The sequence below is a fragment of the Rhinopithecus bieti genome, unplaced genomic scaffold (genome assembly GCF_001698545.2).
Source record: "Rhinopithecus bieti isolate Rb0 unplaced genomic scaffold, ASM169854v2 scaffold_23748, whole genome shotgun sequence".
Lineage (NCBI taxonomy): Eukaryota > Metazoa > Chordata > Mammalia > Primates > Cercopithecidae > Rhinopithecus > Rhinopithecus bieti.
The window spans coordinates 3588977-3616633 of record NW_016811596.1 but is presented as its reverse complement, the minus strand read 5'-3'; the positions used below and the strand labels follow the sequence as shown (position 1 = coordinate 3616633).

At 41.5% G+C, this 27657-nt stretch overlaps 1 protein-coding gene across 7 annotated transcripts; it reads left to right on the top strand.

Annotated features, from left to right (window-relative positions):
* Positions 1-9134: 9134 nt before the first annotated feature.
* CLEC4A (C-type lectin domain family 4 member A) lies at positions 9135-27360 on the top strand. 7 transcript variants are annotated; one of them, XM_017894298.1, is made up of 8 exons: positions 9135-9149; positions 12820-12988; positions 13238-13606; positions 15499-15615; positions 19322-19420; positions 24047-24198; positions 25253-25368; positions 26907-27360. In XM_017894298.1, the coding sequence occupies exons 3-8, from the start codon at positions 13525-13527 to the stop codon at positions 27058-27060; spliced, it is 720 nt and encodes a 239-aa protein (XP_017749787.1). In that variant the 5' UTR covers positions 9135-9149; positions 12820-12988; positions 13238-13524; the 3' UTR covers positions 27061-27360. The 7 variants fall into 7 exon arrangements, with proteins under 7 accessions (XP_017749787.1, XP_017749791.1, XP_017749790.1 ...); XM_017894301.1 differs by lacking the exon at positions 9135-9149 and having other exon boundaries at positions 10555-12988; positions 13238-13412; positions 13502-13606; positions 26907-27359; XM_017894297.1 differs by lacking the exon at positions 9135-9149 and adding an exon at positions 10556-10782.
* The last annotated feature ends 297 nt before the right edge of the window (positions 27361-27657 follow it).

Below are 27657 nucleotides of genomic sequence, written 5' to 3'. Positions count from 1 at the left end.
ACGCCATTCTCCTGCCTCAGCCTCCTGAGTAGCTGGGACTACAGGCGCCCGCCACCTCGCCCGGCTAGTTTTTTGTATTTTTTAGTAGAGACGGGGTTTCACCATGTTAGCCAGGATAGTCTCGATCTCCTGACCTCGTGATCCGCCCGTCTCGGCCTCCCAAAGTGCAGGGATTATTACAGGCTTGAGCCACCGCGCCCGGCCTCAACTGTTTTTTTAGGTTCAGGGGGTCCATGTGCAGGTTTGTTATGTGAGTGTGTATATATATGTATATACACACATGTATATATGTGTGTGTATATGCACACATATATACACATCCATATATGTACATATATGTGTGTGTATATATATACACACACACACACACACACATATATATATATATATATTTTTTTTTTGAGACAGAGCTTTGCCCTTGTTGCCCAGGCTGGAGTGCAATGGGGCAATCTCTGCTCACTGCAGCCTCCACCTCCCGGATTCAAGCAATTCTCCTGCCTCATCCTCCCGAGTAGCTGGGATTACAGGCATGTACCACCACGCCTGTCTAATTTTGTATTTTTGGTAGAGATGGGGTTTCTCCATGTGGGTCAGGCTGGTCTCAAACTCTTGACCTCAGGTGATCCGCCCACCTCGGCCTCCCAAAGTGCTAGGATTATAGGCATGAGCCACCGCGTCTGGCCTACGTGGATAATATAGCATGATACTGAAGTTTGGGATGTGACTGATCCCATCACTCAGGTAGTGAGCATAGTATCCAATAGTGTTTCAACCCTTGCCTCCCTTCCTTCCTCCCACAACATTTAAAATTTTTATAGATTTATTTCTATATTATCTTCTGCCTAATTCATATACTTAATATAAATTCTGAGGTTGTTTGTTTCTCTATTTTGTCAACACATTATTTTAAAAATATTTAATATATTGGGTGAAAAATATATTCATTTCTCTTACTATAGTGAGATTGTGCTCTTTTCATATATTTCTTTATTATCTTTTTTCCATGTGTTGTCAGGTGTTTAAGTTTTAGTTGTGAGTTTGTCTTTAGTGTGTTTTTCTTTATTTTTTATTTATTTATTTTTTTTTTGAGACGGAGTCTCGCTCTGTCGCCCGGGCTGGAGTGCAGTGGCGGGATCTCAGCTCACTGCAAGCTCCGCCTCCTGGGTTGACGCCATTCTCCTGCCTCGGCCTCCTGAGTAGCTGGGACTACAGGCGCCCGCCACCTCGCCCGGCTAGTTTTTTGTATTTTTTTTTTTTTAGTAGAGATGGGGTTTCACAGTGTTAGCCAGGATGGTCTCGATCTCCTGACCTCGTGATCCACCCGTCTCGGCCTCCCAAAGTGCTGGGATTACAGGCTTGAGCCACCGCGCCCGGCCAGTTTAGTGTGTTTTTCTTATGGGCAATCCTGTTCTACCACAGTTGTGGGAGTATTTCTTTGGAGTGGTTTTGCATTTGCCTTTTCTAAGTCCTTAGGGTTATTATCAGATTGAGACCTAATTTTAAGTTAAATTCCTGGCTCAGAGGCTCCTTTATATCATAAGTCATGTAAGTTTATACTCCAAAATTACATATATTATAGATAATATAAGTTGGTACTCCAAACTTACATACAGAGGCCTGGAATTTTCCCTTCCACTTTTTATCATGAATATTTTCAAACAGAAGTTGAATGAATAATACAAATAATACCCATATATCCATCATCCATATTTAACAATTGTTGACATTTTGACAAATTTGACTTTCTGCTTAGGTGATTTGTTTTTGTTTTAGTGTTGAGTTGTACAGTCTTTAAATTCAGAAAATGTTCTAGGGAGAAATTAGCAATGTATTTGAAGTCTCCTGAAAGCTCTACCAAAGGCTCTGATGGCTTTTTGGTCCCCTAGCAGCAGCCATCTGTGGGTACAAAACCCAGATTCTCAGCCTCCTGCCTGCGCTCAGAATTAGCAAACCTCAGAATAAAGCAGTTGTAGCAATCTGCTCACCTTTCAGATTTCTCTCTTCTTGAATCTTATTGCCCTCTCACCCCCTACCCAGGTTCTTATTGCCTAACAGGAATGAGAGACTAGAAGAGTTAAATGGGGAAGAGGGAAAGCTAATACAAGGGTGCATTATTAAGTTGGTTACTGTTTTGGGCAATTGGGACTCCATTCTTCTGGAGCTCTGAGGAGCTGTGTAGAATGCACCTTAAAATTGTGTCCCCAAGTGATAAAAGAGGGGACAGTTTATCCACTAGCTTCCTTCCATCATTGGATCAGGATTTCCTCATGGGGTGTTGGCACCCGCACAGTTCCAGGTTTGTTCTGTACAGGGCACATCCGTACTTGTAGTGTCAGAGGAGCCCTGGGACAGAAAGCAAGAGATTCATGGTTGGCTGAGGCAAGGTGTTATCAGTTTGCACTTGCCCGAGGTTGGTTTCTGTAGCAAGAGCTGAAGTAAAAGGTGAAGATGTGATACTACAAAAGAGGCGTCCATACAGTGCCCACATTGCCCTAACATTGCCTAGTACCCTTCAAGCTAATTTGTTGCTTTTTGACATACTTGCATTCATGTTTGAGCAATTCCTTTATTTCTGATGGAACAAAATATTGTAGACTCACCTTGTACTTTCCTACAAATTTTTCCTTTTTCACCTAAAGCCCAGGGAGAGGTATTACTTTCTAGTTTCCCTTTCACTTAATTTATAGTTTTGCAAAAATTATGAATTATATAGAAGTCTCAATTCCAACTCCTTGCTTAGTGCTTGTCCAAGGCCTTGTTCCCTCGTCTTTGTGTGTATTTAAATCCAAACCCTTAGCCATTACTACAGCTAATGATTTTCTACTCCAATTAGATGACTCTCAGCTCGTGAAGGTTACCTCAAGTTGCATCTTTACCTGTTGTCCCATGTTGATATATTCTGATTCAGTGAGGACCCAATAGCATTTTTCAAGAATAGACCAATTACTTGCTGAAAGGGAATGACTTGCTCTAAAATATCCTACTGGCCTCCTTTGAATTCTCCTACCAATCTCCAGGTTGGTTTGCTTTAGGCTCCAATCTACATGGATTTGCCAAAGATGGTTCAAGTACCACTAATTTGTTAGGGCTAAGTGCAGACTGTCTACCTGTGGCCTGAACCACCTGAACAGCCTTTTCAGTATGTCACCAAATCCTGGAGGGTTTTCAGTTTTCTAGCAAATATGTTTGAACACCCAAATGTGAAATATATTGCCTTAAAAATTCAGAGAGGCCTATGAATCCTGCCTTTTAAAATGGCAAATTATTTGATATTTTGGAGGGGATATTTAAGTGCTCCAGACATCAATCAGAATCAACTAAAGGACTGGTTAAAACACCAATTTTTGGGCCCCATCCTCAAAATTATGGATTCAGTACATCTAAGGTGGAGCCTAAGAATATGCATTTCTAACAAGTTCCCAGGTGATACTGTTGGTTTAGGACCACACTGAGAACCACTGCCTGATAGACCAAGACTTCAATGGCATGAGGCTTACCAAGGCATCTAGGGTACCATATTGTCCTGCTTTCCTTGTAGCATCTGTAGGATATCATCAATGGAGTGAACCAGCAGGATATCCTGTAAAATGGTGAGATGTTTAAGTTTTCTGCAGGATAAATGGTAGGCCAGATTGAAAGAGTTATATATATAGTTATCTGAAGAGTTATATAGGCCTGAAGATGATGAAGGTATGTTGTTTCTGCCAGGAGAAAAGCAATTTGATTATGATTTTTTGCTTATTTATTAACTAGAAGAAATAATATCCACCAGATAGTATACATATATGTCATATAGATACATATTTAATGTTTTCTAGACAGTCTTGCTCTGTTGTCCAGGCTGGAGTGCAGTGACACGATCACAACTCACTGCAGCCTCAACCTCCTGGGCTCAAGTGATCCTCCCACCTCAGCCTTCTAACTAAGAAGCTGGGACTATAGGTGTGTACCACCACGCCTGGCTAATTTTTAACATATATATATATACTTTTTGAGACAGGATCTCACTCTGTCACCCAGACTGGAGTGCAGTGGTGTGATCTTGGCTCACTGCAACCTCTGCCTCCCAGGCTCAAGCGATTCTCCTGCCTCAGCCTCCTGAGTAGCTGGGATTACAGGCGCATGCCACTACTGCCTGGCTAATTTTTGTATTTTTAGTAGAAACAGGATTTCACCGTGTTGGCCAGGCTGGTCTTGAACTCCTGAACTCAAATGACCCACCTGCCTTGGCCTCCCAGAGTGCTAGGATTACAGGTGTGAGCCACCGCACCCGGCCTAATTTTTATTTTTTATTTTTGTAGAGGTGGGGTCTTACTATGTTGCCCAGGCTGGTCTCAAAGATCTGGACTCAAGCGATCCTTCTGTCTTGGCTTCCCAAAGTGTGAGGATTTCAGGCGTGGGGCACCGTACCTGGCCATTAATAGGTTTATATTAAGCGCCAAGTACTGTATTGACTTGCTCTAGACCTCGCATTTGGAAAGCAGCTACAATTGGAGTCACCCCCTGATTAAATGAATGGTCATCTACTCCCATTCTTTATGAACCATCTGTATGGGCAAGATGAGTGACTTAAATCAAGACTATAATAGGAATTGCTTATGCTTCAGTTTTGAATCCTTTGCTAGTGGTACTAATCTTTGTGATTTCATTATAGATGCTTTACTGCTTTTGATTTTATTTTACTAAGAAGGGGAGGTTCAGAACTTCAATTTGGTTTTCCATCATAACGGACCTTGCTTCACAGGTCAGGGAGATAGTGTGGGGATTCTGGACAACAGGAATTTGGGAGATAACCAGAGGGTGACTTCAGGCTCTCACTATACCTGCTGCTTTTGTGGGGATAGGAAACTTCGTGGACTTGGAGTGTTTGTGATGCTTTGGGCGATACACGAGTATCCTCCATATATTCCTTTATCAGTTCTTGAGATCACATTTTATTACAATCAAGCCTCTCGTTTTCACTTAAGAGACATAGCAAAGCTTGAATTCAACTGGATTTGCAATATTTAACCATAGAGTCCAACTAAAACTTTGGTTTTTGGCCTCTTCAGCGTGCAGCTACAAGCAATAAAGAATTCTTTTAATATAGTTATAGAAATTCTAGTTTTCAGTTTTTACCTTGGGCCAAGAATTTAGGATCTATTGAGTTTGTTACTCTCTTCCTTTGGGTTATCCAGTGCCATAAGAAGCAACTATTCTACTCTACAGTTCTTAAATTCTTTCCCTTGGGGTTGCTTGGGCTCTGTTTTTTTTTTTTTTTTTTTTGAAGTGGAGTCTCACTGTGTCACGCAGGCTGGAGTGCAGTGGCACTATCTTGGCTCACTGCAACTTCTGCCTCCTAGGTTCAAGCAATTCTCCTGCTTCAGCCTCCCGAGTAGCTGGGATTACAGGTGCTCACCAGCACACCTGGCTAATTTTTGTATTTTTAGTAGAGATGGGGTTTCACCGTGTTGGCCATGCTGGTCTCGAACTCCTGACCTCAGGCGATCCACCTGCCTTAGCCTCCCAAGGTGCTGGGATTACAGGTGTGAGCCAATGCGCCTGGCCTGCTTGGGCTCTTAAAGGCTTATCTCCAATGGGAACTTTGTTTTAGGTGATAATGTGTTTCAATTTGCCTATTTTGTCATTGTATGACAAGGACTACCAAGTCCCATCTGTTAATACTAGTAGTACTTCCTCTTTTCTCAGCTTCAGCCAGATTGGATAATAAATCTCAAATTTCCTCTATTTCACTGAAGGTCTATAGCTTTCAAGTATTTATGGTACAGTTTCTGAAAGCAAATGCCTGGATTTGCAGCTGTTGTAGAATATGAAGGACTCTGTTTCATAAAGTGGGAATATTCTTCAAACAGAAGGAGAGTTAGATGCCAAAAAGAATGACAACCATTCCTTGTGTAAACCAAAAAGTGACTGAGGCAGGTCTCAACTGATTTACAGGTTTATTTTGCCAAGGTTGAGGACGTGCCCAGGAACGAAACACAAATCACAGAAGCATCTGCGATCGGTGCTTTTTCCGAAGAGGGTTTTGAGGACTTCAGTATTTTAAGGGAAAAGAGCAAGCAGGAGGGGAAGGAGGTAAGGGGGAAAAAAAGACAAGGCAGAGTAGACAAGGAGGCAGGTGGTTACTTTGTTGTGAGGCTCTGATTAGCACTCAGTGAATCTACATTTCACATGTGAAAAGTAGGAGTAAAACAAAAGTCATTTACGCGTTCATCTGGGAGTAGACAGAGGGATGATTTCTAGTCTTATTCTTGCCTTCTACCTGTGAAGATAAGCTAATAATTTACATTGTCAGGGTGAGATTCAACATACAGTGGAATATTATTTGTCCGTAAAAAAGAATGAATTACTGATTGCTGTGGTTTAAATGTGTCCCCCTCTGTGTTAGTCTATTCTTGCACTGCTATAAAGAAAACCTGAGACTAGGTAATTCATAAAGAAAAGAGGTTTCATTGGCTTACAGTTCTGCAGGCTATACGGAAGCATAGCAGCTTCTGCTTACTGAGGAGGCCTCAGGAAGCTTCCAATTATGGTGGAAGGCAAAGTGGGAGCAAGGCACTTCACACGACCAGAGCAGGAGGAAGAGAGAGAGGGGTGAGGTGCCACAAAGTTTTAAGCAACCAGATCTCATGAGAACTCACTATGGCGAGGACACTACCAAGGGGGAAATGTACCCCCATGATTCAGTCACCTCCTACCAGGCCCACCTCCAACACCAAGGATTACAATTTGATGGGAGATTTGGTGGGGACACAGATCCAAACCACATCATCCTCCAAAACTCAGGTATTGCCAGTGTGATGATATTAAGAGATGGGCCCTTTTAGAGGTGGTTAGGCCATGAGGGCTTTGCGGATGGAATTAAGGCTCCTATAAAACAGGTATCATGCATTGCTGGTCTATCGCTTGCCCATCTGCCTTCTGCCATGTGAAGACATGGAGTTCTTCCCCTTAGAAGATACAATCATCACCAGGTAACTGAACATTCTGGTGCCTTGATCTTGGGCTTCCCAGCCCCCAGAACTGAGAAAATAAATTTCTCTTCCTTATAAATTACCCAGTCTCAGGTATTTTGTTGTTACAACACTAATGGACTGAGAAACTGATCTGAGCTATAACATGGATGAACCTCAAAAACACTACGCTAAATGAAACAATCCAGACACAAAAGATCTGTTTTCTTAAGCAGTTCCTCTGAACAAAATACTATACCAGCTGAATTAACCAGCCTTGCTGCAAAAATGGTCTTAGTCTCATCTTTGGTGAAAATAAGATAGATTTATTTGTTTGTTTGCTTTTGTTTTCTGAGACAGAGCTTCACTCCTGTTGCCCAGGCTGGAGTGCAATGGTGCGATCTTGGCTCACTGCAACCTCTGCCTCCTAGGTTCAAGTGATTCTCCTGCCTCAGCCTCCCTAGTAGCTGGGATTACAGGCATGCACCACCACGCCCGGTTAATTTTGTATTTTTAGTAGTGATGGGGTTTCACCATGTTGGTCAGACTGGTCTCAAACTCCTGACCTTAGGTGATCCACCCGCCTCGGCCTCCCAAAGTGCTGGGATTACAGGCGTGAGCCACCATGCCTAGCCTGTGTCTTTTTATTATGAAAGAAATACATACTCATAAAATATCAAACAGTAAAAAAAACTTTAAAGTAAAAAAAAAAAGTGCCCTATTTACTCCATCCTTACTTCTAAATACTGAGATTACTATCACAGCGAACAAAAGGGTCACTTGCCATCATATCAATATAAATAGTCTAACAAATATCTTGTTTTCATAAAATTAACAATACTGAGCTATTAAATTGACTTCTGATATCAACTGCCTGGACTTAGGCCAAATTTCACAGGTTGAGGGCATGGCCTTCATAAGACTGCCATTACTTCAGATACCAGCCACAAGTTCAGGGGTTCCCAGGGGTGTCCTCACTCCTGATCAACTGACTACAAATTTGGGGATTCCCATGATCACTTCAGGTTTTATGATTTCCTAGAATGACTCACTGAACTCAGGATAGTGCCATGCTTATGATTGCAGTTATTATAGCAAAAGGATACAAATCAGAACCAGCCAGAGGGAGAGATGCATGGGGTAAGGCCCGAGAGAGTCCTAAATGGAAATTTCCATTGACCCCATCAATATATCATTTTCTTAGAACTTTAATGTGTGATAATACACAGAGTATTGCCAACCAGGGGAGCTTCAATGTCCAGAGGTTTTATTGGGGTCCATTATGTAGGCATGATTGATTGAACCATTGGTCACAAGTTGAACTCAATCTCTAGCTTCCCTTCCCCACCTGGGCTGATATAACATGGCTCAAGGCCCCAGTGCTCCAATCACATGGCTGGTCTTTCCAGCATGGCCAGCCCCATCCTGAATCACCTTCTTAGCATAAACGATCTTGGAGCCCATCATGAGAGACCTCATCGGGCCCACCATGAATAACAAAGACAATCCTATTACTTGGAAAATTCCAAGGATTTAAAGGCTACCTCCCAGGAAGTGGGGTAAAATCCAAGCAAATTCTTTACTACCCAGGTTAACTGCAGCAGGGTACAATATTCAGAGAGTAAACAAACAAGTGAAGGCACACGGTCAACCTCTCAGAGTTGTGGAACTTCCAGTCTTCCCTCATAATAGGTGCCGTACCACACATGACATGCAATCGATACTAGTAAAGCTTATCTTCCTTAAAGCTTTAAATCAGTATAAATAGATGTTTAGTGTTTTATCTCTGTGCCTTAGCAGATCCTCTTTTATACTGCCTAAAGTACTTGCACCCTATTTTGGAGATCACTGCCCAAGAGATCTCTTGGATAAATAATTTAAAGGGATGGGGGGTAGATTCTATTATTGTTTCCAAATGTTTATGTTCTCCTTTGTGAAAGGATTAAACTTTGATACGCTTGACATATCTTTCTGTAGACAAAGTATATTTCCCTGTCTCGCTTACAGATAACTTGCATTGGCCAACAGAATCAGAGCAAATATAATGTACACCTTATCTGAATAAAGGATGCTACTACATGGTTCAGCTTACAAGGAGCTATTCTGTGATCTCAGCTTCCAGAATGAGAAAACACTTGGAAAGGAACCAAGCAGAGTTGCAGTCAGCTCCACGGTGACCCTAAGCACATGTGTAATGTGAGTGAGAAATACATGTTTGTGTTGTAAGCCACTTGGATTTTGGGGTTGTTGGTGATACAGTGTAATCCAGTTATAATGTGACTTATTCCAGGGAAAGAGTTATAATTTTAGGAATATGGTTTGCTTTCTAATTATGAGCTTAGATTGTATAGCCTCTGAGAATCAATGATCATTATTTCAAGGAGTATGTGTGCATGTATACCTGTCTATGTGCACATGCTGGTTAGGTCCAATAATTAATTGTGGAGAACTTAAAATTCTCTTATCCTTCCCTTATGCTTTGTCATTCCCCTTTCCCTTTTCTTACTAAATAATTTGATTCTAAACAAAGCAGTAGCAGGAGAGGTGTCTGTGTTGAGGTGGCTGGGAGAGCAGGAGTGGCCTGGCTGGCACAGGGTGAGAGCTTTAGCAGGGTGAAAAGGGTGACTATGCAGGGTATTGGCTTGACAGTGGTGCTGGAGCCCAAGCAGAGTGAGAAGAACACCCCGTGGGGTGGGAAAGCATTCTGGCACGGAGAACCAGAGCGAGGAGATGTCCACTCCTGACAACGGCCCAGTGCAGGGTGTCAGAGGATAAGATCGACGAGGGTGTCCATAGGAGGGGTAGCCTGATGTGAGAGGTCAGAGCCTGAGACGTGGTGGGAGAGTCAGGTGTAGNACACAGAGTATTGCCAACCAGGGGAGCTTCAATGTCCAGAGGTTTTATTGGGGTCCATTATGTAGGCATGATTGATTGAACCATTGGTCACAAGTTGAACTCAATCTCTAGCTTCCCTTCCCCACCTGGGCTGATATAACATGGCTCAAGGCCCCAGTGCTCCAATCACATGGCTGGTCTTTCCAGCATGGCCAGCCCCATCCTGAATCACCTTCTTAGCATAAACGATCTTGGAGCCCATCATGAGAGACCTCATCGGGCCCACCATGAATAACAAAGACAATCCTATTACTTGGAAAATTCCAAGGATTTAAAGGCTACCTCCCAGGAAGTGGGGTAAAATCCAAGCAAATTCTTTACTACCCAGGTTAACTGCAGCAGGGTACAATATTCAGAGAGTAAACAAACAAGTGAAGGCACACGGTCAACCTCTCAGAGTTGTGGAACTTCCAGTCTTCCCTCATAATAGGTGCCGTACCACACATGACATGCAATCGATACTAGTAAAGCTTATCTTCCTTAAAGCTTTAAATCAGTATAAATAGATGTTTAGTGTTTTATCTCTGTGCCTTAGCAGATCCTCTTTTATACTGCCTAAAGTACTTGCACCCTATTTTGGAGATCACTGCCCAAGAGATCTCTTGGATAAATAATTTAAAGGGATGGGGGGTAGATTCTATTATTGTTTCCAAATGTTTATGTTCTCCTTTGTGAAAGGATTAAACTTTGATACGCTTGACATATCTTTCTGTAGACAAAGTATATTTCCCTGTCTCGCTTACAGATAACTTGCATTGGCCAACAGAATCAGAGCAAATATAATGTACACCTTATCTGAATAAAGGATGCTACTACATGGTTCAGCTTACAAGGAGCTATTCTGTGATCTCAGCTTCCAGAATGAGAAAACACTTGGAAAGGAACCAAGCAGAGTTGCAGTCAGCTCCACGGTGACCCTAAGCACATGTGTAATGTGAGTGAGAAATACATGTTTGTGTTGTAAGCCACTTGGATTTTGGGGTTGTTGGTGATACAGTGTAATCCAGTTATAATGTGACTTATTCCAGGGAAAGAGTTATAATTTTAGGAATATGGTTTGCTTTCTAATTATGAGCTTAGATTGTATAGCCTCTGAGAATCAATGATCATTATTTCAAGGAGTATGTGTGCATGTATACCTGTCTATGTGCACATGCTGGTTAGGTCCAATAATTAATTGTGGAGAACTTAAAATTCTCTTATCCTTCCCTTATGCTTTGTCATTCCCCTTTCCCTTTTCTTACTAAATAATTTGATTCTAAACAAAGCAGTAGCAGGAGAGGTGTCTGTGTTGAGGTGGCTGGGAGAGCAGGAGTGGCCTGGCTGGCACAGGGTGAGAGCTTTAGCAGGGTGAAAAGGGTGACTATGCAGGGTATTGGCTTGACAGTGGTGCTGGAGCCCAAGCAGAGTGAGAAGAACACCCCGTGGGGGTGGGAAAGCATTCTGGCACGGAGAACCAGAGCGAGGAGATGTCCACTCCTGACAACGGCCCAGTGCAGGGTGTCAGAGGATAAGATCGACGAGGGTGTCCATAGGAGGGGTAGCCTGATGTGAGAGGTCAGAGCCTGAGACGTGGTGGGAGAGTCAGGTGTAGTGAGTTGGAGTGCAAGCAGGGTGAGGAGGGCATCCATGTATGAGGTCACCTTCTGTAGGGAGTCAGAGTCACAAGCAGAGTACTCTGGGGCCAGCCTGGTATGTAAGTCAGCATGTGGGAGAGGTGAGGAGGACACCCATGCCTAGTGTTGGCCCAGTTGGGGTTGGGACTCAGCACTTAAGCAGGATGAGGAGACAGAGCATCCTTGCAGAGGATAGACCTGGTGTGGGTTTCAGAGACCAAGCATGATAAGGAGGGTGTCTATGTGGTGGGGTAGCCCAGTGAGGGAACTCAGATCCTAAGCAGGGTAAGGTGGGCATTGTTGCTGGGGGATGGAGGACCTGCATGGAGTGTCAGAGCCCAAGCAGGATGAAGAAAGCTTCTATGCAGAGGGTAGACTTGGTGTGGGTTTCAGAAACATAGCAGGATAAGGAAGTGGTCCATGTGGTAGGATAGCCCACTAAGGAAGTCAAACCCCTCCAGGGTGAGGAGGGTTCCCACCCATGGGGTGACCTTGTGTGGAGCATTAGAACCTAAGGGGGTCTAAGTGGTGACTAGGGGAGCAGCATCAGGAATCAGAGTGCAAGCAGAGTGAGGAGGGCTTTCCTGCAGAGGAGTGGCCTAGCACAGGGAGTCAGAACCTCGGCAGGGTGAGGAGGATGTTTGTGGGGGGATGTTCGTGGGGTTGGGGAGTGGGCTGGCCCTTTGCCAGCACCCTCAGAGTGAGGAGGGAGGGCATCAGCACAGGGGATGGTGGCTTGGACTGAGGAGTTAGAGCCCAACTAGGAAGAGAGGGACATCTTAGCAGGTGGGAGATTGAAGACATCCAGGAGATTGATCAAATAAGGAGTAAGTGAAAGACAATGAAAGCAGGTTTCTTACTGTCACAGAAAGGAGTTAGGAATGTGGGAAGGGAGAAAACTAGAATGAATCCTGTGGTGTTAGTTTGGAATTAGAGGAATTCGTGTGAACTCAATTCAATATATTTAGATACAGAAATAATATAGAAATATAGAGGTGGGTGTTTGTGTGTGTGTGTGTGTGTGCATGCATGTATGCATGCATGTTATGCAGGAGAAGGAATCAGCTCGGGGAGATTAAAAGGAGGGTCATTTGCGGAGAGTTGAGGGCAGAGAATCCAGGTGTGAGCTAGGAGCACGTCTATGGAGAGATTCCACAGGAAGGATTTAATATTTGGAGTGTTTTCTTCTAGGCCTTTGGAAAAAGTTATATTTTGTACTTTAAGTTTATCCCCTTCTATATTGTGATTCTCTTTAATTATCCTAACTTAAAAAATAGTCATATATATTGGAGGTGGTGTGGGGATTAAAAGGCTAGGAAAGTGTGGAATAAAGGCTGGCCTTCCCGCTCCTCCAGCATCCAATAAAGGGAGCTGCTTTCTGGAGATTCCAGCAAGATGAATGCAGACTCTTGATAGAGCTAGTTACCAACAAGGAAACACAGAGAGCATGGAGAAGCAGCTTCAGAAGGCATGGGGTTTAAACTTTGCCTTCCCCACCATGCTAGAGGAAACTGATTCTTGAAGGTAGGGAGGCTGATACGTGAGTTTTGTGTGTATACTCTTAGAATGTGGTACTAACAAGTTGCCTATCAGTCAAAAATAAGATGAATGCAACCTAAGTCTTTGTTCAGGTTGTTTGGTCAAAAGTAATTACATTTGCATGTGGAAGCACACAAATTGTGTTTTTTACTGGTGAAGAACACGGTTTTCAAGAAAGACTTCTCTAATTGCTTGGTTCCTCTTTTTTTTTCTTCCTGTTTCCACACCCTTTAGCTTCCCACTTTGATTACATTTGCTTGCATTTGTTTCAAGGCTGTGATTCTCACTATACTGGTCCTGAGGAAAGGGCCTCTGTGAACTGAGGTTTTTGGTTTTTATTGTGATCCTTAGTTCTCAAGAGACCCCTCTTGAAGATATGTGCCTATCTGGTGCCTCTGCTGTCCTCTAGGTGAGTGAAAGGAAGGAGGTAGTTTACTACCATGTTTGGTTCTCGTTCATAAGCTGTTTTAAGAAAGATTTGAAACAAATTTTTTGAAGAAAGCAGACGGTCTCTTCCCATTATGACTTCGGAAATCACTTATGCTGAAGTGAGGTTCCAAAATGAATCCAAGTTCTCAGGCATCAACTCAGCCTCTTCTGCAGGTAAAGATCATTTTCTGGGGATCAGAGTGAATGATGAGATGAAGGATGAGGAGAGGGTTTATGAATAAAGCCTAGGTGTTGTGAGTTGCTGGTTCTCTGATTGAGTATGTCTGGGAAACACAAGAGTCCCAGAAGATTGAGTAGCCTGCAGATACACATTACGGAGTGTACATTTGTATTGTGGAGAACAAAAGATTTTGTGCCACTCTCTTCAGCCTCCACTCTGTTTACTGAAATAGAGGTGAGAGAAATCAATGCCAGTTCTGAGCTAAGGCGAGTGCTCTGATGCCCCTGTGTTTTCTTTTTCTTTTTTTTTTTTTTTTTTGAGACGGAGTCTCGCTCTGTCGCCCAGGCTGGAGTGCAGTGGCCGGATCTCAGCTCACTGCAAGCTCCGCCTCCCAGGTTCACGCCATTCTCCTGCCTCAGCCTCCCGAGTAGCTGGGACTACAGGCGCCGCCACCTCGCCCGGCTAGTTTTTTGTATTTTTTTTTTTTAGTAGAGACGGGGTTTCACCGTGTTAGCCAGGATGGTCTCGATCTCCTGACCTCGTGATCCGCCCGTCTCGGCCTCCCAAAGTGCTGGGATTACAGGCTTGAGCCACCGCGCCCGGCCGCCCCTGTGTTTTCTAAGGGTGAGTGGGGCTGGGGTTAAGAGGTTGAATACAGCTTCTGAAATCATCAACCCAGATGCAGGGGGTCCTGATGAATTTGTGAGATTTGTTTTTTGATCAGTTAGAGGGAAAGAGTTTGGGTGGACAGTGGTGAGGGTGTATTTGTTGGTAATGGATGGAAATGTAACAAAAGGCCATTGCAAATGAAAGACTAGAAAGTCTACAAAGAAAGTCTCTTAAATCTCCAGGAAACTTTTTCTGAAATCAGAGAACCTATTGCATGTTGCATCTCTGAGACAGACTCTGTTACATTTGGGAGTAGATGCAAGGTAATTTGGGTGTCATGTGTGATATCCCAAGTATAGAGCAAAAGAGAGAGAAGAATGTATATAGAGTACAAGAAACTATGGGGGAAGGGGTCAGGACTATAGTTATGCTTTCTAAAATATCTCTGTGAAGGTGTGGAGAGCACTTAGGGAAATGTTTTCCCCTTAAAAACTTTGTATAATTTCTTTATTACACAAGTATTCATGTTCATTATAGAGTAAATTAGCCAGAGGTACACAGATATTTGAATTATAATTACTCTTATCATCTAGAAACAATTATAATTTGCAATTTAGTGAATATCCTGCCACATACAAATACATATCATGTGCATATGTATTTTACTAAAAATGTAATCATATTACATAATACTGAAGATTTCCCCCCATCACTTGACAAAATATCATAACTTTAAGAAAGCAATTCCTAACCATGAGATGGCAACCATGGATGATTATAAAAATTTATTTGCTATAGCATTATTTAAAGTTGGAAACAATCTATTATTTAAGTACATGATGAAATACTATGCAACCATAATAAGGAGTGTTAAAGAAGAAAATATAATGGTATGAAAAATGTTCATGATACAGTGTAAGGAAAATAATAGGTCGGATATCAGTATTTATGGTATGTCAATCATGTGGGAAATTTGCATATATGTATATATACATTCAAAAAATTGCTAGAAAGATATATATCAAAATATTATGGTATATTATAACTTATATGGCATAACAGTTATCCTCAATTGTAGGAATTTGTATTTTTATATATTTTCTAAAGTTTCTAAAGTGAATATTATTATAGCCTTTCTATTCCTGTTCTCATGTGATTTCAAATGTCATACCATTAGTAATTGTGTGTCATCCAAGAAAAGGGAAGGAGGAGGAGGAAGAAGAGGAAGTAAAGACAGAACTTATTACTGATAAAACTAATTTGGCTGCTTCTTCAGCTTCCAAGGAGAGGACTGCTCCTCACGAGAGTAATACCGGGTTTTCCAAGCTGCTTTGTGCCTCGTTGATGGTACTTTTCCTGCTATTGGCAATCTCATTCTTTATTGCTTTTTTCAGTAAGTATGCCAACCGGACCAATAAGCAATATCTGCTGTACATGAAGAGAGGGTATCTTTTAAAAATCGACTTTTGAAAATGAGTTTATCCAGAAATCCGAAGTGAAATTTTCTCTGGGGAGACATAATTCATGGGAATCCACTGTGAATTTTACTCTTTATTTGGATTTAGTCACTGTCCTGTAAAAATAATGGAATCTATTCTCATTTAGCGAAACTGAAGCATAAATGTGGGTATATGTGTTTGTATTGTAGAGTGAAATCTAAGAGGCATCATCTCTATACTAGACACTATGTAAGTGAGGACAAATCTATATTTCCTTGATAGCATTTATCAGGCCAGTCTTATTTGAATGCACAGACACTTATCTTTTGGGATGAGCAGGTAGACAACAAGGAGATGGGAAGACATATTTCAGGAGGAGTTCTCCACTGACTTTTACTCTGATTATTCCTGTCCTGCTCAAGACTGTGTGGGATCTAAAAGCCAATTTAGCAGATTAGGTGGATTGCTGCATATCTTTGGCTTTCAGCATTTGTTGGACTCTTCCCCCCTGCTCTGTTAGCCAGGCTGGGGCGCAGTGGTGCAGTGTTGGCTCACTGCAACCTCCATCTCCCAGGTTCAAGCAATTCTCCCACCCCAGCCTCCCAAGTAGCTGGGATTATAGGTGTGCCTCACCACATTCAGCTAATTTTTTTTTGTATTTTTAGTAGAGACAGGGTTTTCTCATGTTTCCTGGCCTTGTCCTGAACTCCTGGGCTCAAGCAATTTGCCTGCTTCAGCCTCCTAATGTGCTGGGATTACAGGCATGAGTCAACATGCCTGGCCCCAAATTTTTAAAAGGCATCAAAACCAGTGTACATTTAGGTAGATTCTCTATTAATTTCTTTGGTCATTTCATAAGTATTGTCCATCTACTGTATGTCAGGCACTGTGCCAGACAGAGAGTCAAGACAGAGCCACAGCACCTGGTCTCAAGAAATTTAGAGAATGGTAAAATGAACCAGCGGTTATAACATTGTATGGTAAGTGTTGTGCAGTTAAGAAGTATAATAAGTGCAAGAGGCTGAGGTAGGCTTCCTGGAGGAGGTGACATCTAGAGCTGTGTATACCAAGAATGACCTAGAGATGAGAGAGTGTGGAATTTGGGGAAATGTAAGTATGCATGACTGGAACATATGGCGCTAAGTAAAGAACTAAGAAATGAAGTTGTAGGTGGCAGAAATAAACAGGACTCAGACCATGAAGAGTGCTGTATATCATGATAAAGAGTTTGGATTTTTTTCCCTCCTAAAGGTTATTTTATCAATTATCTTTTGCTGGTTAATAAGCCAATCTAAAACATAGTAGATTAAAACAGCAACTATTTATTTAGCTCATACATCTGGGGCTTGGTAATTGAGACTGGCATCAGTTGGGAGATTCCCTGAGTCCTGGCTGAACTCACTTATGTATATGTGGTTGGGTATTGGCCACAGGCAACTTAGCTTCTGAGGAAGAGATGTTAGCTGGAATGGCAGGAGAGATTTTGCCACATTTCTCTTATCATTCATCAGGCTAGCCTGGGTTTGTTCACATGGCAACTGGCAGGCTTTTAAGACTGAAAGCCGAAGTAAGCAACACCTTTTGAGGTCTCAACTTGGAACTAGCGCAGAACTCACCTTGGCCGAAAGAAGTCTTACAGGCAGCCCAGATCCAGGCAGTGGAGAAATAGACCACGTCTCTTAAATGAAGAAACTGCAAAATCACATTGCAAAACAGTGTAGATACAGGGAATGTTGAAAGTTGTGGCCATTTTTGCAATTTTTAAAATGGAAGAATTTTAAGTAGGGAATTGATATAATTGGATTAGACTTATGAAGAAGTGCCCAAAGTGGAATAAATTACACCAAAAGTAGTAATGATGTATAAAGATTCAAAGAAAATCAATCGAAAGAAACGAAAACACATAAATATGCAATAGCTAAAAATATCAACAAATAATAAAATAATAAATAACAAAATAAAATGTTTTTAAAAGCAAAAAAAAAATAGAATGTTGACAGAGGTGTGGAAAATGGATATATGAGGACAAATTTGGAGGGAAAGAGAGGTTAGAAGGATAATTCGCTAATTCAATTGAGAAATATTGTCAGACTGGTCTATGGCTAGTGTTAGCGCAAAAAGAGAAGATGAAGTAGTTTTGAATGATAAAGGAGGTAGAGGCTTGATGAATATTCAGTTCTGGGAAATAAGGGACCTAGAGAAGTAAAGTGTGGCTCCAATATTCTGACTTTGTAAACTCAGAAATCATTAAGTTTTTCGAAGAGGTAGACAATATAGGATCAGTAGCAGGTTTGGGTTGGAAGATGGTGACTTAAGTTTTGGGCATGTTGAGTTTTACATGACTGTGAGAACCTCAAATGGACATGTCTGCTGGTCCATTTGTCTGGATTTAGGGGGAGAGATCTGAGCTTTGGAAGTCCTTCACATAGAGGTAGCAGGTGATGCCATGAGAATATATGATATCACTCAGGGAGATAACAGTATGAGAAAGAGGGATAAGGATGGAACTCTGGGATATGTTACATTTTAAATGAGGTGGATGGAGGAAAAGGGGCTTACAGAAGAGTGTAAGAAGCAGCAGCAAGAAAGGTAAGACAAAAACAACAGAGAGTAGTGTCCCAAGAGCTGAGGGGAAAGGTAACTGGGGTCAAGCCTTTAAGGAAGTCAAATAGGAAAATGACTAAGTAACCCTAGGGTATTACTGAGGATCCATTTTAGGGATGGTTTTAGTGAAATAGTGAAGTAAAACCCAGAATATGATGCGTCAAGGAGCAAATGAAAGGTAGGGAGGGAAGAGAAAAAGTTCAGTTTCTTTTTTTTTTTTTGAGATGGAGTCTTGCTCCCTCACCCAGGCTGGAGTGCGGCGGTGCGATCTCGGCTCACTGCAACCTCCGCCTCCCAGGTTCAAGCAGTTCTCCTGCCTCAGCCTCCCAAGTTGCTAGGATTATAGGCACCTGCTACTGCGCCAAGCTAATTTTTGTATTTTTAGTAGAGACGAAGTTTCACCATCTTGGCCAGGCTAGTCTCGAACTCCTGACCCTCCTTGACCTCCCAAAATGCTGGGATAACAGGTGTAAGCCACCATGCCTGCCCAAAAGTTCAGTTTCTAGAAGGAGAGGTGGGTTAGTTTTAAATTGGGAGAAACATGGGAGCGTTGGTGTGCTGAGGAGTAAGAGCCAGTTGGGATGGAGAGAGTAATGGAGAGAAGAGGAAGAAAATCATGCCCTCTTGATCCATGTGGGGTTCTTTTTAAAATTCTCCATTGTCCAAGGTGACCCAGAACTCCTCAGAATTAATTTGCCCTTCTCCCCTCCACTCCAAAGTCCCAAGGTGTGCACATCCCCAAATACAAATGTTTATTGCCCTCCATCCCCCCACCCCCAAGAGTTAGCCTTTGCATGCATCTTATATTAAGTATTGAAGGAGAACTTGGGGGGACTTTAGATCCATTATGATGGAACTGTTGTGTCCTCTTCCAACTACTAATCTTTTAGATATTCCTAGAGATATCTACAGTTTCAAAATGGGGAATCTTTTCCCTCTACTCAAGTAATACGGCACTTGTAAGTTTTGTTTCAATAAACAATGCAAGAAAGTAACAATAAAGAGCAAAGTCATAATGCTACCAGGAAAATAAATGGTCTTTATTCTCTTTTCCAGTTTTCTTTCAAAAATATTCTCAGCTTCTTGAAAAAATGACTACAAAAGACCTGGTTCATACAACATTGGAGTGTGTGAAAAAAAATACGACCATGGAAGGTAAAAGTTAATGTGCCTAGAATTCAGTTGCTGACTATACTATGTAGGGATCCCAAATCAGTATTTCCAGTAAGATTCCCAGGTAGATCATCTGAGAAGTTGAGTTTCACAATAATTTAAGCTACAAATATACAAACATATAGGACATGCCGGGCATGGTGGCTCATGCCTGTAATCCCAGCAGTTTGGGAGGCCGAGGCGAGTGGATCACGAGGTCAACAGATCGAGACCATCCTAGCCAACATGGTGAAACTCCGTCTCTACTAAAAGCACAGAAATTAGCTGGGTGTGGTGGAGTGTACCTGTTATCCCAGCTACTCGGGAGGCTGAGGCAGGAGAATCGCTTGAACCTGGGAGGCAGAGGTTCCAGTGAACCGAGGTCGCACCACTGCACTCTCCCTGGCGACGGAGCAAGATTCCGTCTCAAAAACAAAAACAAACAAACAAACAAACAAAAAACACCCAAAACCAAAAAACAAAAAGCAAATATATAGGACATAACATTCTTTTGTTGTTGTTTTTTTGAGACAGGGTCTGACTTTGTTGCCCAGGCTGGAGTGCAGTAGTGCAAACACAGCTCACTACAGCCTCAACCTCCCAGGCTCAAGTGATCCTCCTATTTCAGCTTCCTGAGTAGCTGAGACTACAAGCACATGCCACCACACTCAGTTAGTTTTTGTATTTTTTGTAGAGATGGGGTTTCACCCTGTTGCCCAGGCTAATCTTGAACTCCTAGGCTTAAGTGATCTGTCTGTCTCAGCCTCCTGAAGGGCTGGGATTATAGGCGTGAGCCACGGTGCCTGATCCTAAAATTCTTTTTATGTACTCATATATCTTTAGTTTGTCTAAGGTAAAAAATAGAAGCTTAATTGTGAAAAAGGTTACATTGCTTTCAGACGTCTTCAACCTTTGCTTCTTTCTGAACTTTCTATTCACATTTGCTCTTTTTCTCACATATCAGTTAAAACCATGTGATGAAAATGTGATGATGATTTTTTTATGGATGTGAATTATTTAAATCTTTATATTAATAGATTATTATTATTTTTTTTTTTGAGACAGGATCTCACTCTGTTTTCCAGGCTGGAATGCAGTAGTGTGACCACAGCTCACAGTAGCCTTGATCTCCTGGGTTCCAAGTAATCCTCTACCTCAGCCTCCCAGTAGCTGCGATCAAAGGTGCCTGCTACCATGCTTGACTGATTTTATTTTTATTTTTTGAATTTTTGTAGAGAGAGGGTCTTGCCATGTTGCCCAGGCTGGTCTTGAATCCCTGGCTTCAAGCAATCCTCCCACCTCAGCCTCCCAGTGCTGAGATTACAGGAGTAAGCTACTGTGCCCAGCTAATAGGTTATTTTTAAGAGCAGTTTTATATTCACAGAAAAATTGAGCAGATAATGCAAAGAGATCTCATTTTACTCCTGTTCTGCATACATGCTGTCCCCTGTTGTTAACATCTTACACGAATATGGTATATTTCTTACAACTAATTACCTAATATTGGTATATTATTATTAATTAAAATTCACAATTTTCAGGTTTCTTTAGTGTTCACCTCACGTTTCTTTTCTGCAATAGGATCCCCATCCAGAACACCACATTACATTGAGTTCTCATGTCTCATGTCTCATGTTCTCAGTACCTCTTGGGTTTATCAAGGGCATATATTATCAAAAGGATTCTTGTCTATTGATGTTGACCTTGGTCACTTGGCTAAGGTAGTGTTTGTCAAGTTTCTCCACTGTAAAGTTACTCTTTCCCTCCCTGCCCCTTTCCATACTACACTCTTTGGAAGGTTCAGTCCATACTTAAGGATTGGGGAGTTATGCTCTCCTTTCATGAGGTGGAGTATGGTATCAGTCATGGTCAGCAGGCTGGAGACTCAGGAGTAAGAGTTGCAGTTTGAGTCCAAAGACCATCTGCTGCAGAACCTTGAAGAGCCAGTGCTGCAGATGAAGTGCAAAGATGGTCCACCGAGTTTCCTCTTGCTCAGAGGAGGTCCTCTTTTTGTTCCATTCAGATCTTCAATTGATTAGATGAAGTCTACTTACATTATTGAGGGCAATCTGCTTTACTCTAGGTCCAGCAAATTTAAATGTAAATCTCATCCAAAAACATTTTCACAGAAACATCCAGAATGTTTGACCAAATATCTGGGTACTGTGGCCCAGATAAGTTGACACATAAAATTAGCCATCACATGTATCTATATATTTGAAATTTTGTCCAGGTGATATTTGCCTCTTTTATTCCATTTATTTATCCAGTCATTTATTTATATCTGCATGTACTCATGGATATATATATATATATATATATATACACATTTCTTCAACTTTCAAGTTCAGGGGTACATGTGCAGTATGTGCAGGTTTGTTTCATGGGTAAATGTGTGCCATGGTGGTTTGCTACACGGATCAACCCATCACCCAGGTATTAAGCCCAGTATCCATTAGCTGTTCTTCCTGATGCCCTCCCTCCCCCAGCTTGCTCCCTCCACCACAGGCCCCAGTGTGTGTTGTTCCCCAGCGTGTGTCCAACTCATGGATATTTATTTTAAATTTTGGTTTATAATCCAATACTACTTTATTCTGTGGCTCCAGCTTTGGACATTGGGAACTCTTTCATTTGACTCCTGTGACCCTTCAACGTATCACCAGAATGTGTTTTTTCTTTTGTTTTGGTTCAGCACTTCCTCACTTTCTGGGACTGAAAGTGCTGGAGACTCACATTGTACATTTCATGTCCCTATCCTAGAATCAGATATTTCTTTGAGGAGCCCTAGTTCCTTTGATTGAAGAAGAGTATCTTATGAATTTTGATAATCTGTAATGTCATTTTCATTCAGTTCAATGTATTTTTAAAAATTTCCCTTTAGACATCTCCTTTGATTCATGGATTATTTAGAAGTGTGCTATTTAGTTTCAAGTGTATGGAGATTTCCCTGTGTTCTTTCTTTTATTAATTTCTGGCTTGTTTTCACTGTGGTTGGATATATGATTTCAGCAATTTTAAATTTGTTGAGGTTATTTAATGTCCCAAGATAAGGTTTGTTTCAGCATATGTTCCAGGGGCACTGGAAAAGAATGGGTATTCTGTTGTTGGGCGGAGTGTTCTATAAATGTGGATTAGAGCCCTGTATTGATGATGTTTTTAAGTTCTATGTTCTTGCTGATTTTCTGTGTGGTTCTGTCAATTGTTGAGAGAGACGTGTTGATGTATCCACCTGTAATTGTATATTTTTCAATTCCTCCCTTCAATTGTATCAGTTTTGCTTTATAGATTTTGCAGCTTTGTTTGGTTTGTACACATTTGGGGTCATTTTACAAGGTTCTGTTTATTTTTATTTATTTATTTATTTCGAGACAGAGTCTCACTCTGTCGCCCAGACTGGAGTGCAGTGGTACAATCTCAGCTCACTGCAACCTCTGCCTCCTGGGTTCAAGCGATTCTTTTGCCGCAGCCTCCTGAGGAGCTGGGGTTACAGGTATGCGCCACTACGCCTGGCTAATTTTTGTATTTTTAGTGGATATGGGGTTCACCATGTTGGCCAGGCTGGTCTCAAACTCCTTATCTCAGGTGATCCGTCCATCTTGGCCTCCCAAAATTCTGGGATTACAGGTGTGAGCCACCACACCCAGCCTTGTTTTGGGTATTTTTAGTACAGGGTTTTTTTTTAGAGACAAGGTTTTGCCATATTGGCCAGGCTGGTCTTGAACTCCTGACCACAGGTGATCCGCCCGCCTCGGCCTCAGAAAGTGCTGGGATTACAGGCATGAGCCACTGTGTCTAGCCTTTTCTGTCTAGTTTGTTTCTGTTGTTCAGTTGACAGATTGTTTTGTCTTCCAATTCACTAATCTCTCTATCCCCTTCATTCTGCTATTGAGTCCATCCACTGAGCTTTTTATTTTGGTTATTATATTTTTTAATTATAAAATTTCCATTTGGTTTTTCTTTATATCTTTTATTTCTTTGCTGAAACTTTCTAGTTTTTCATTTGTTTCAAGCATGTTTGTATCTTCTTGTTGAAGCACTTTTTTTTTTTTTTATCATGGCTGCTTTAAAATCATTGTCAGATAATTCTAACATTTTTGTTGTCTTTTTTTTTTTTTGAGACAGGGTCTCACTGTGTTGCCCAGGCTGGTCTTGAACTTCTGGGCTCAAGCGATTCTCCTGCCTCAGCCTCCAAAGAGCTGGGATTACAGGCGTGAGCCACCATACCCGGTCCCATTTTTGTTGTCTTGATTGTAGGCATCTATTGATTATTATTTTTTATTAAATTTGAAAACTTACTGGTTCTTAGCATAATGAGTTATTTTCTATTGAACTCTGGACATTTTTGCATTATATTCTGAGAGTCTGGATCTTATTTAAACATGTTTCATTAAGAGCTGTCCTTTTCAGATAGCACTTCAGCAAGAGAAAAGGGGCCCTGGCTCATTACTGCCTGATTGAGGTAGACTTGGCTTCCTTGACACCTGAGTGGCAGGGGGTCCTGGTTACATCTGAGTGGGGATGGGAGTTCCAGCTTCCATGTGTTCTCCTTTGGCTCTTAATTTTAATAATATACACACTTTTAAAAGTGATTATTTATACTGCAAGTATGTGCACCTCTTCCCAATATAGAGACAGCCTGGAGCTGTTGCCCAAAGAATTGGAAGCCGTTTGGTTCCAACTGCTACTTTATTTCTACTGAGTCAGCATCTTGGCAAAACAGTGAGAAGGACTGCGCTAGAATGGAGGCTCACCTGGTGGTGATAAACACTCAAGAAGAGCAGGTACTTTCTAATAGATAATAGAACTGTGAGCCCTGCCTGATCTTTGTATATCTCTCTTGGCTGCGAAGGAGGTTTTTGCTACTTTGGGATATTTGTGCTGTGGCAGAAGGCTTTAAATAAAATAAACAGAAAGAGTTCCTACGCCTTTATATTCCATACCTCCTTCCTGCTTCAGTAAAACTAACCTCCCCGAAAGAAATTGTGGCATTAAAGATATATGAGGGTTGAATGGAAGGATGAAAATGTTTCAGTCTGAAATATCAATTTGTTATTTCAATATGTAAATGTTTTATACATGATTAACTATTTAACAGATAAGTGGTGTTAGGTTGAATAGAGAAAAGAAAGTTAGCTCATGATGAATCACAATCAACACTCAGGAGTGAAAATAAATAATCCCTAAAGTTATGAAAGGAAAATGACTGAATCTGCCAAAAGTTTCTCATGTACAACTTTGAAGAACGTAATCTCTTAGTGAAGAAAAGAGGGGAAGTAAACCTAAGATGAGAATTCATTCTGATCATAGAAATTGTTTCCATACTGGCCGGGCATGGTGGCTCATGCCTGTAATCCCAGCACTTTGGGAGGTCAAGGCGGGCAGATCACTTGAGGCTGGGAGTTCAAGACCAGCTTGGCCAAAGTGTTGAAACCCTGCCTCTACTAAAAATACAAAAATTAGCCAGGCATGGTGGCACACGCCTGTAGTCCCAGCTACCGGGGAGGCTGGGGCGTGAGAATTGCTTAAGCCTGGGAGGCAGAGGTGCAGTGAGCCAAGATTGTACCACTGCACTCCAGCCTGGGATAGAAGGTGAGACCCCGTCTCAAAAAAAAAAAAAAAAAAAAAAAATTCCTTCTATATGTACTGAACATCATGCTCACAAGTGATTCTTTGATTCTGCCCTGCTCAGCCAGAGACCTCCATTCCTACCTAGAACTCCAGTGCGGCTGTTGCTGGATCCTCTCCTTTTCTTCTCGTTTCTCTAAGGTATTAAGAATTCAGTTCGAGCTGTGAAAAATACTGTAAAGGCTGTGACTCTTTCTTTTCCCCCCTCAGGATTTCATCTTCCAGAATCTGCAAGAAGAATCTGCTTATTTTGTGGGGCTCTCAGATCCAGAAGGTCAGCGACATTGGCAATGGGTAGATCAGACACCATATAATGAAAGTTCCACGTGAGTATAGAATGAGATAAAAGAATCTTGGGTCGTGGATCATGCAGAGAGCTTAGGGTATTCTAGCTATCAGCTATAAAAGTAGAATAGCTCACTATTCTTTTAGCTCTTGGGCACTAGGTTAAATAATTTCATTATCTCATTTAATCTGCACAAGAACCCTATGAGGCCCACATCGTTATTTTTCCCACTGTAGATATGAGGAAATTGAGCTTGGAGAGTGTAGATAATTCAGCTAAGGTCACCCAATGGTGTCAACAATAGTTCTCTCTCTCTGTCTTTTTTTTTTTGAGATGGGGTCTCGCTCTGTTGCCCAGGCTGGAGTGCAGTGGCGCAATCTTGGCTCACTGCAGGCTCCGCCTCCCAGGTTGACACTATTGTCCTGCCTCAGCCTCCCAAGTAACCGGGACTACAGGCACCCGCCAACACGCCTGGCTAATTTTTGTATTTTTAGTAGAGATGGGGTTTCACCTTGTTAGCCAAGATGGTCTTGATCTCCTGACCTCGTGATCCACCCGCTTCGGCCTCCCAAAGTGCTGGGATTACAGGCGTGAGCCACCATGCCTGGCTAACAATAGTTCTCAAATGGGGTGGATCTTACTGTGCTTTTAACCAGTATATTTACCTGTCTCTACATAGTGAAAATCTATATTGATTAAGATCATAACCAATTATTAAGATTTGATAATTCTTTTTTTCTTTTTTGAGACAGGGTCTTACTCTGTCAACCAGGCTGGAGTGCAGTGGTGCAATCATGGCTCACTGCAACCTTGAATTCCTGGGCTCAAGGGATCCTCCCACCTAAGTCTTCTGAGTTGCTAGGATGACAAGTGTGTGCCACCACACCCAGTCAGGCTGAAGATTTAATACTTCTTATGAAGCAAAAATGCTAAATTCTGATAATCTTACATCTCATATTTATGTAATTAATTACATACATCACATACTTTACATATATTACATAAATTACATAAAATACATACTTTACTGGATTACCACCTTTGATCTTCATATCCACTGTATGAAATAAATAGTGATATTACTCTAGTCCTCATTTTTTAGATAGAAAAATTGAGAATCAAGGAAGTTCAATTGCTTATCCAATAACAGGGATAAGTAGAAGATCCAAAAGATTTTACTAGTTCTCTAGACTTTAAAAATAATGCATTAAAAAAAGGAAAAACTCTATTGATAAGTGGGAACAGGGTGAAATCTTTTCATCATACAAGGACACCCTATAGGTTGACGGACCCATAGGGATAGGACATAAGGATGGACAAAGAGAAGAGAACCTCTAGAAAATCTGTGGTGAGGATATTCAAAGCAGTAAGATAGAGAACATTGAGTGACGTAGGCAGAGTTTTCAAAGGAAATGCCGGAAATGTAGATGGAGGAGAAGCTGCATGATGAGTGGCTGAAAGGTGGATTTGGGCATATCTGACCCTACGTTCCATGAAATTCATCCCTAGCTCCTCACTCAACCTCTAACTCTTTTCAAAGCTCTGAAGAAATGCCCTCATCTTTTTTGTCCCTTTCAGATTCTGGCATCCACAGGAGCCCAGTGATCCCAATGAGCGCTGTGTTGTGCTAAATTTTCGTAAAACTTCCAAAAGAGGGGGTTGGGGCTGGAATGATATTTATTGTGTTGTTCGTCAAAGGTCAGTTTGTGAGATGATGAAGATCCACTTATGAATTGAACATTCTCCATTAACAAGTGGTTGGATTGGCATCTGTCATTGTAGGGATAGATAATAAGCTCTTCTTATTTATGTGTAAGGGAGGTCCATATAATTTAGGTGGTCTGTCAGCTATTCTACTTATGAAAGAATTGGTCTGTACATTGATTCACTTTTTCATAAAGTGAGCATTTATTCATATGCCAAAGCCTGTACTGAAGACCCCCATTGTGCACACATGGAGAGAACATGAGTCTCTCTTAATTTTTGTCTGGTTGCTGAAGAATTATTTACCAATAAAATTGTATGATGTGGTTTCTCCTCCTGTCTGGTTTTCTCTTCATCCCTACTATACTGATGTATAATTGACAAATAAAATTGTATATATTTAAGGTGTACACTGTGGTGATTTGACATACATATATTATAAAATGATTACCATAATCAAGTTAGTTAATCCACACCCATTATCTTAAATAGTTAACAATCTTGTGTGTAGTGAGAATGTTTAAGATCTACTCCCTTCTGGCCATTGGTATCAACAAACACAAAGAAAGATCTACTCTCCAACAAATTTCAAGTGTACAATGCATCATTATTAACTATAGTCACC

Coding starts and splice junctions, on each gene's coding strand:
- CLEC4A (XM_017894298.1), top strand. CDS start 13,525: ATGACTTCGGAAATCACTTATGCTGAAGTGAGGTTCCAAAATGAATCC. Junction 24,199..25,252: donor TAAACACTCAAGAAGAGCAG/GTACTTTCTAAT, acceptor TTCCCCCCTCAG/GATTTCATCTTCCAGAATCT. Junction 25,369..26,906: donor CCATATAATGAAAGTTCCAC/GTGAGTATAGAA, acceptor TGTCCCTTTCAG/ATTCTGGCATCCACAGGAGC.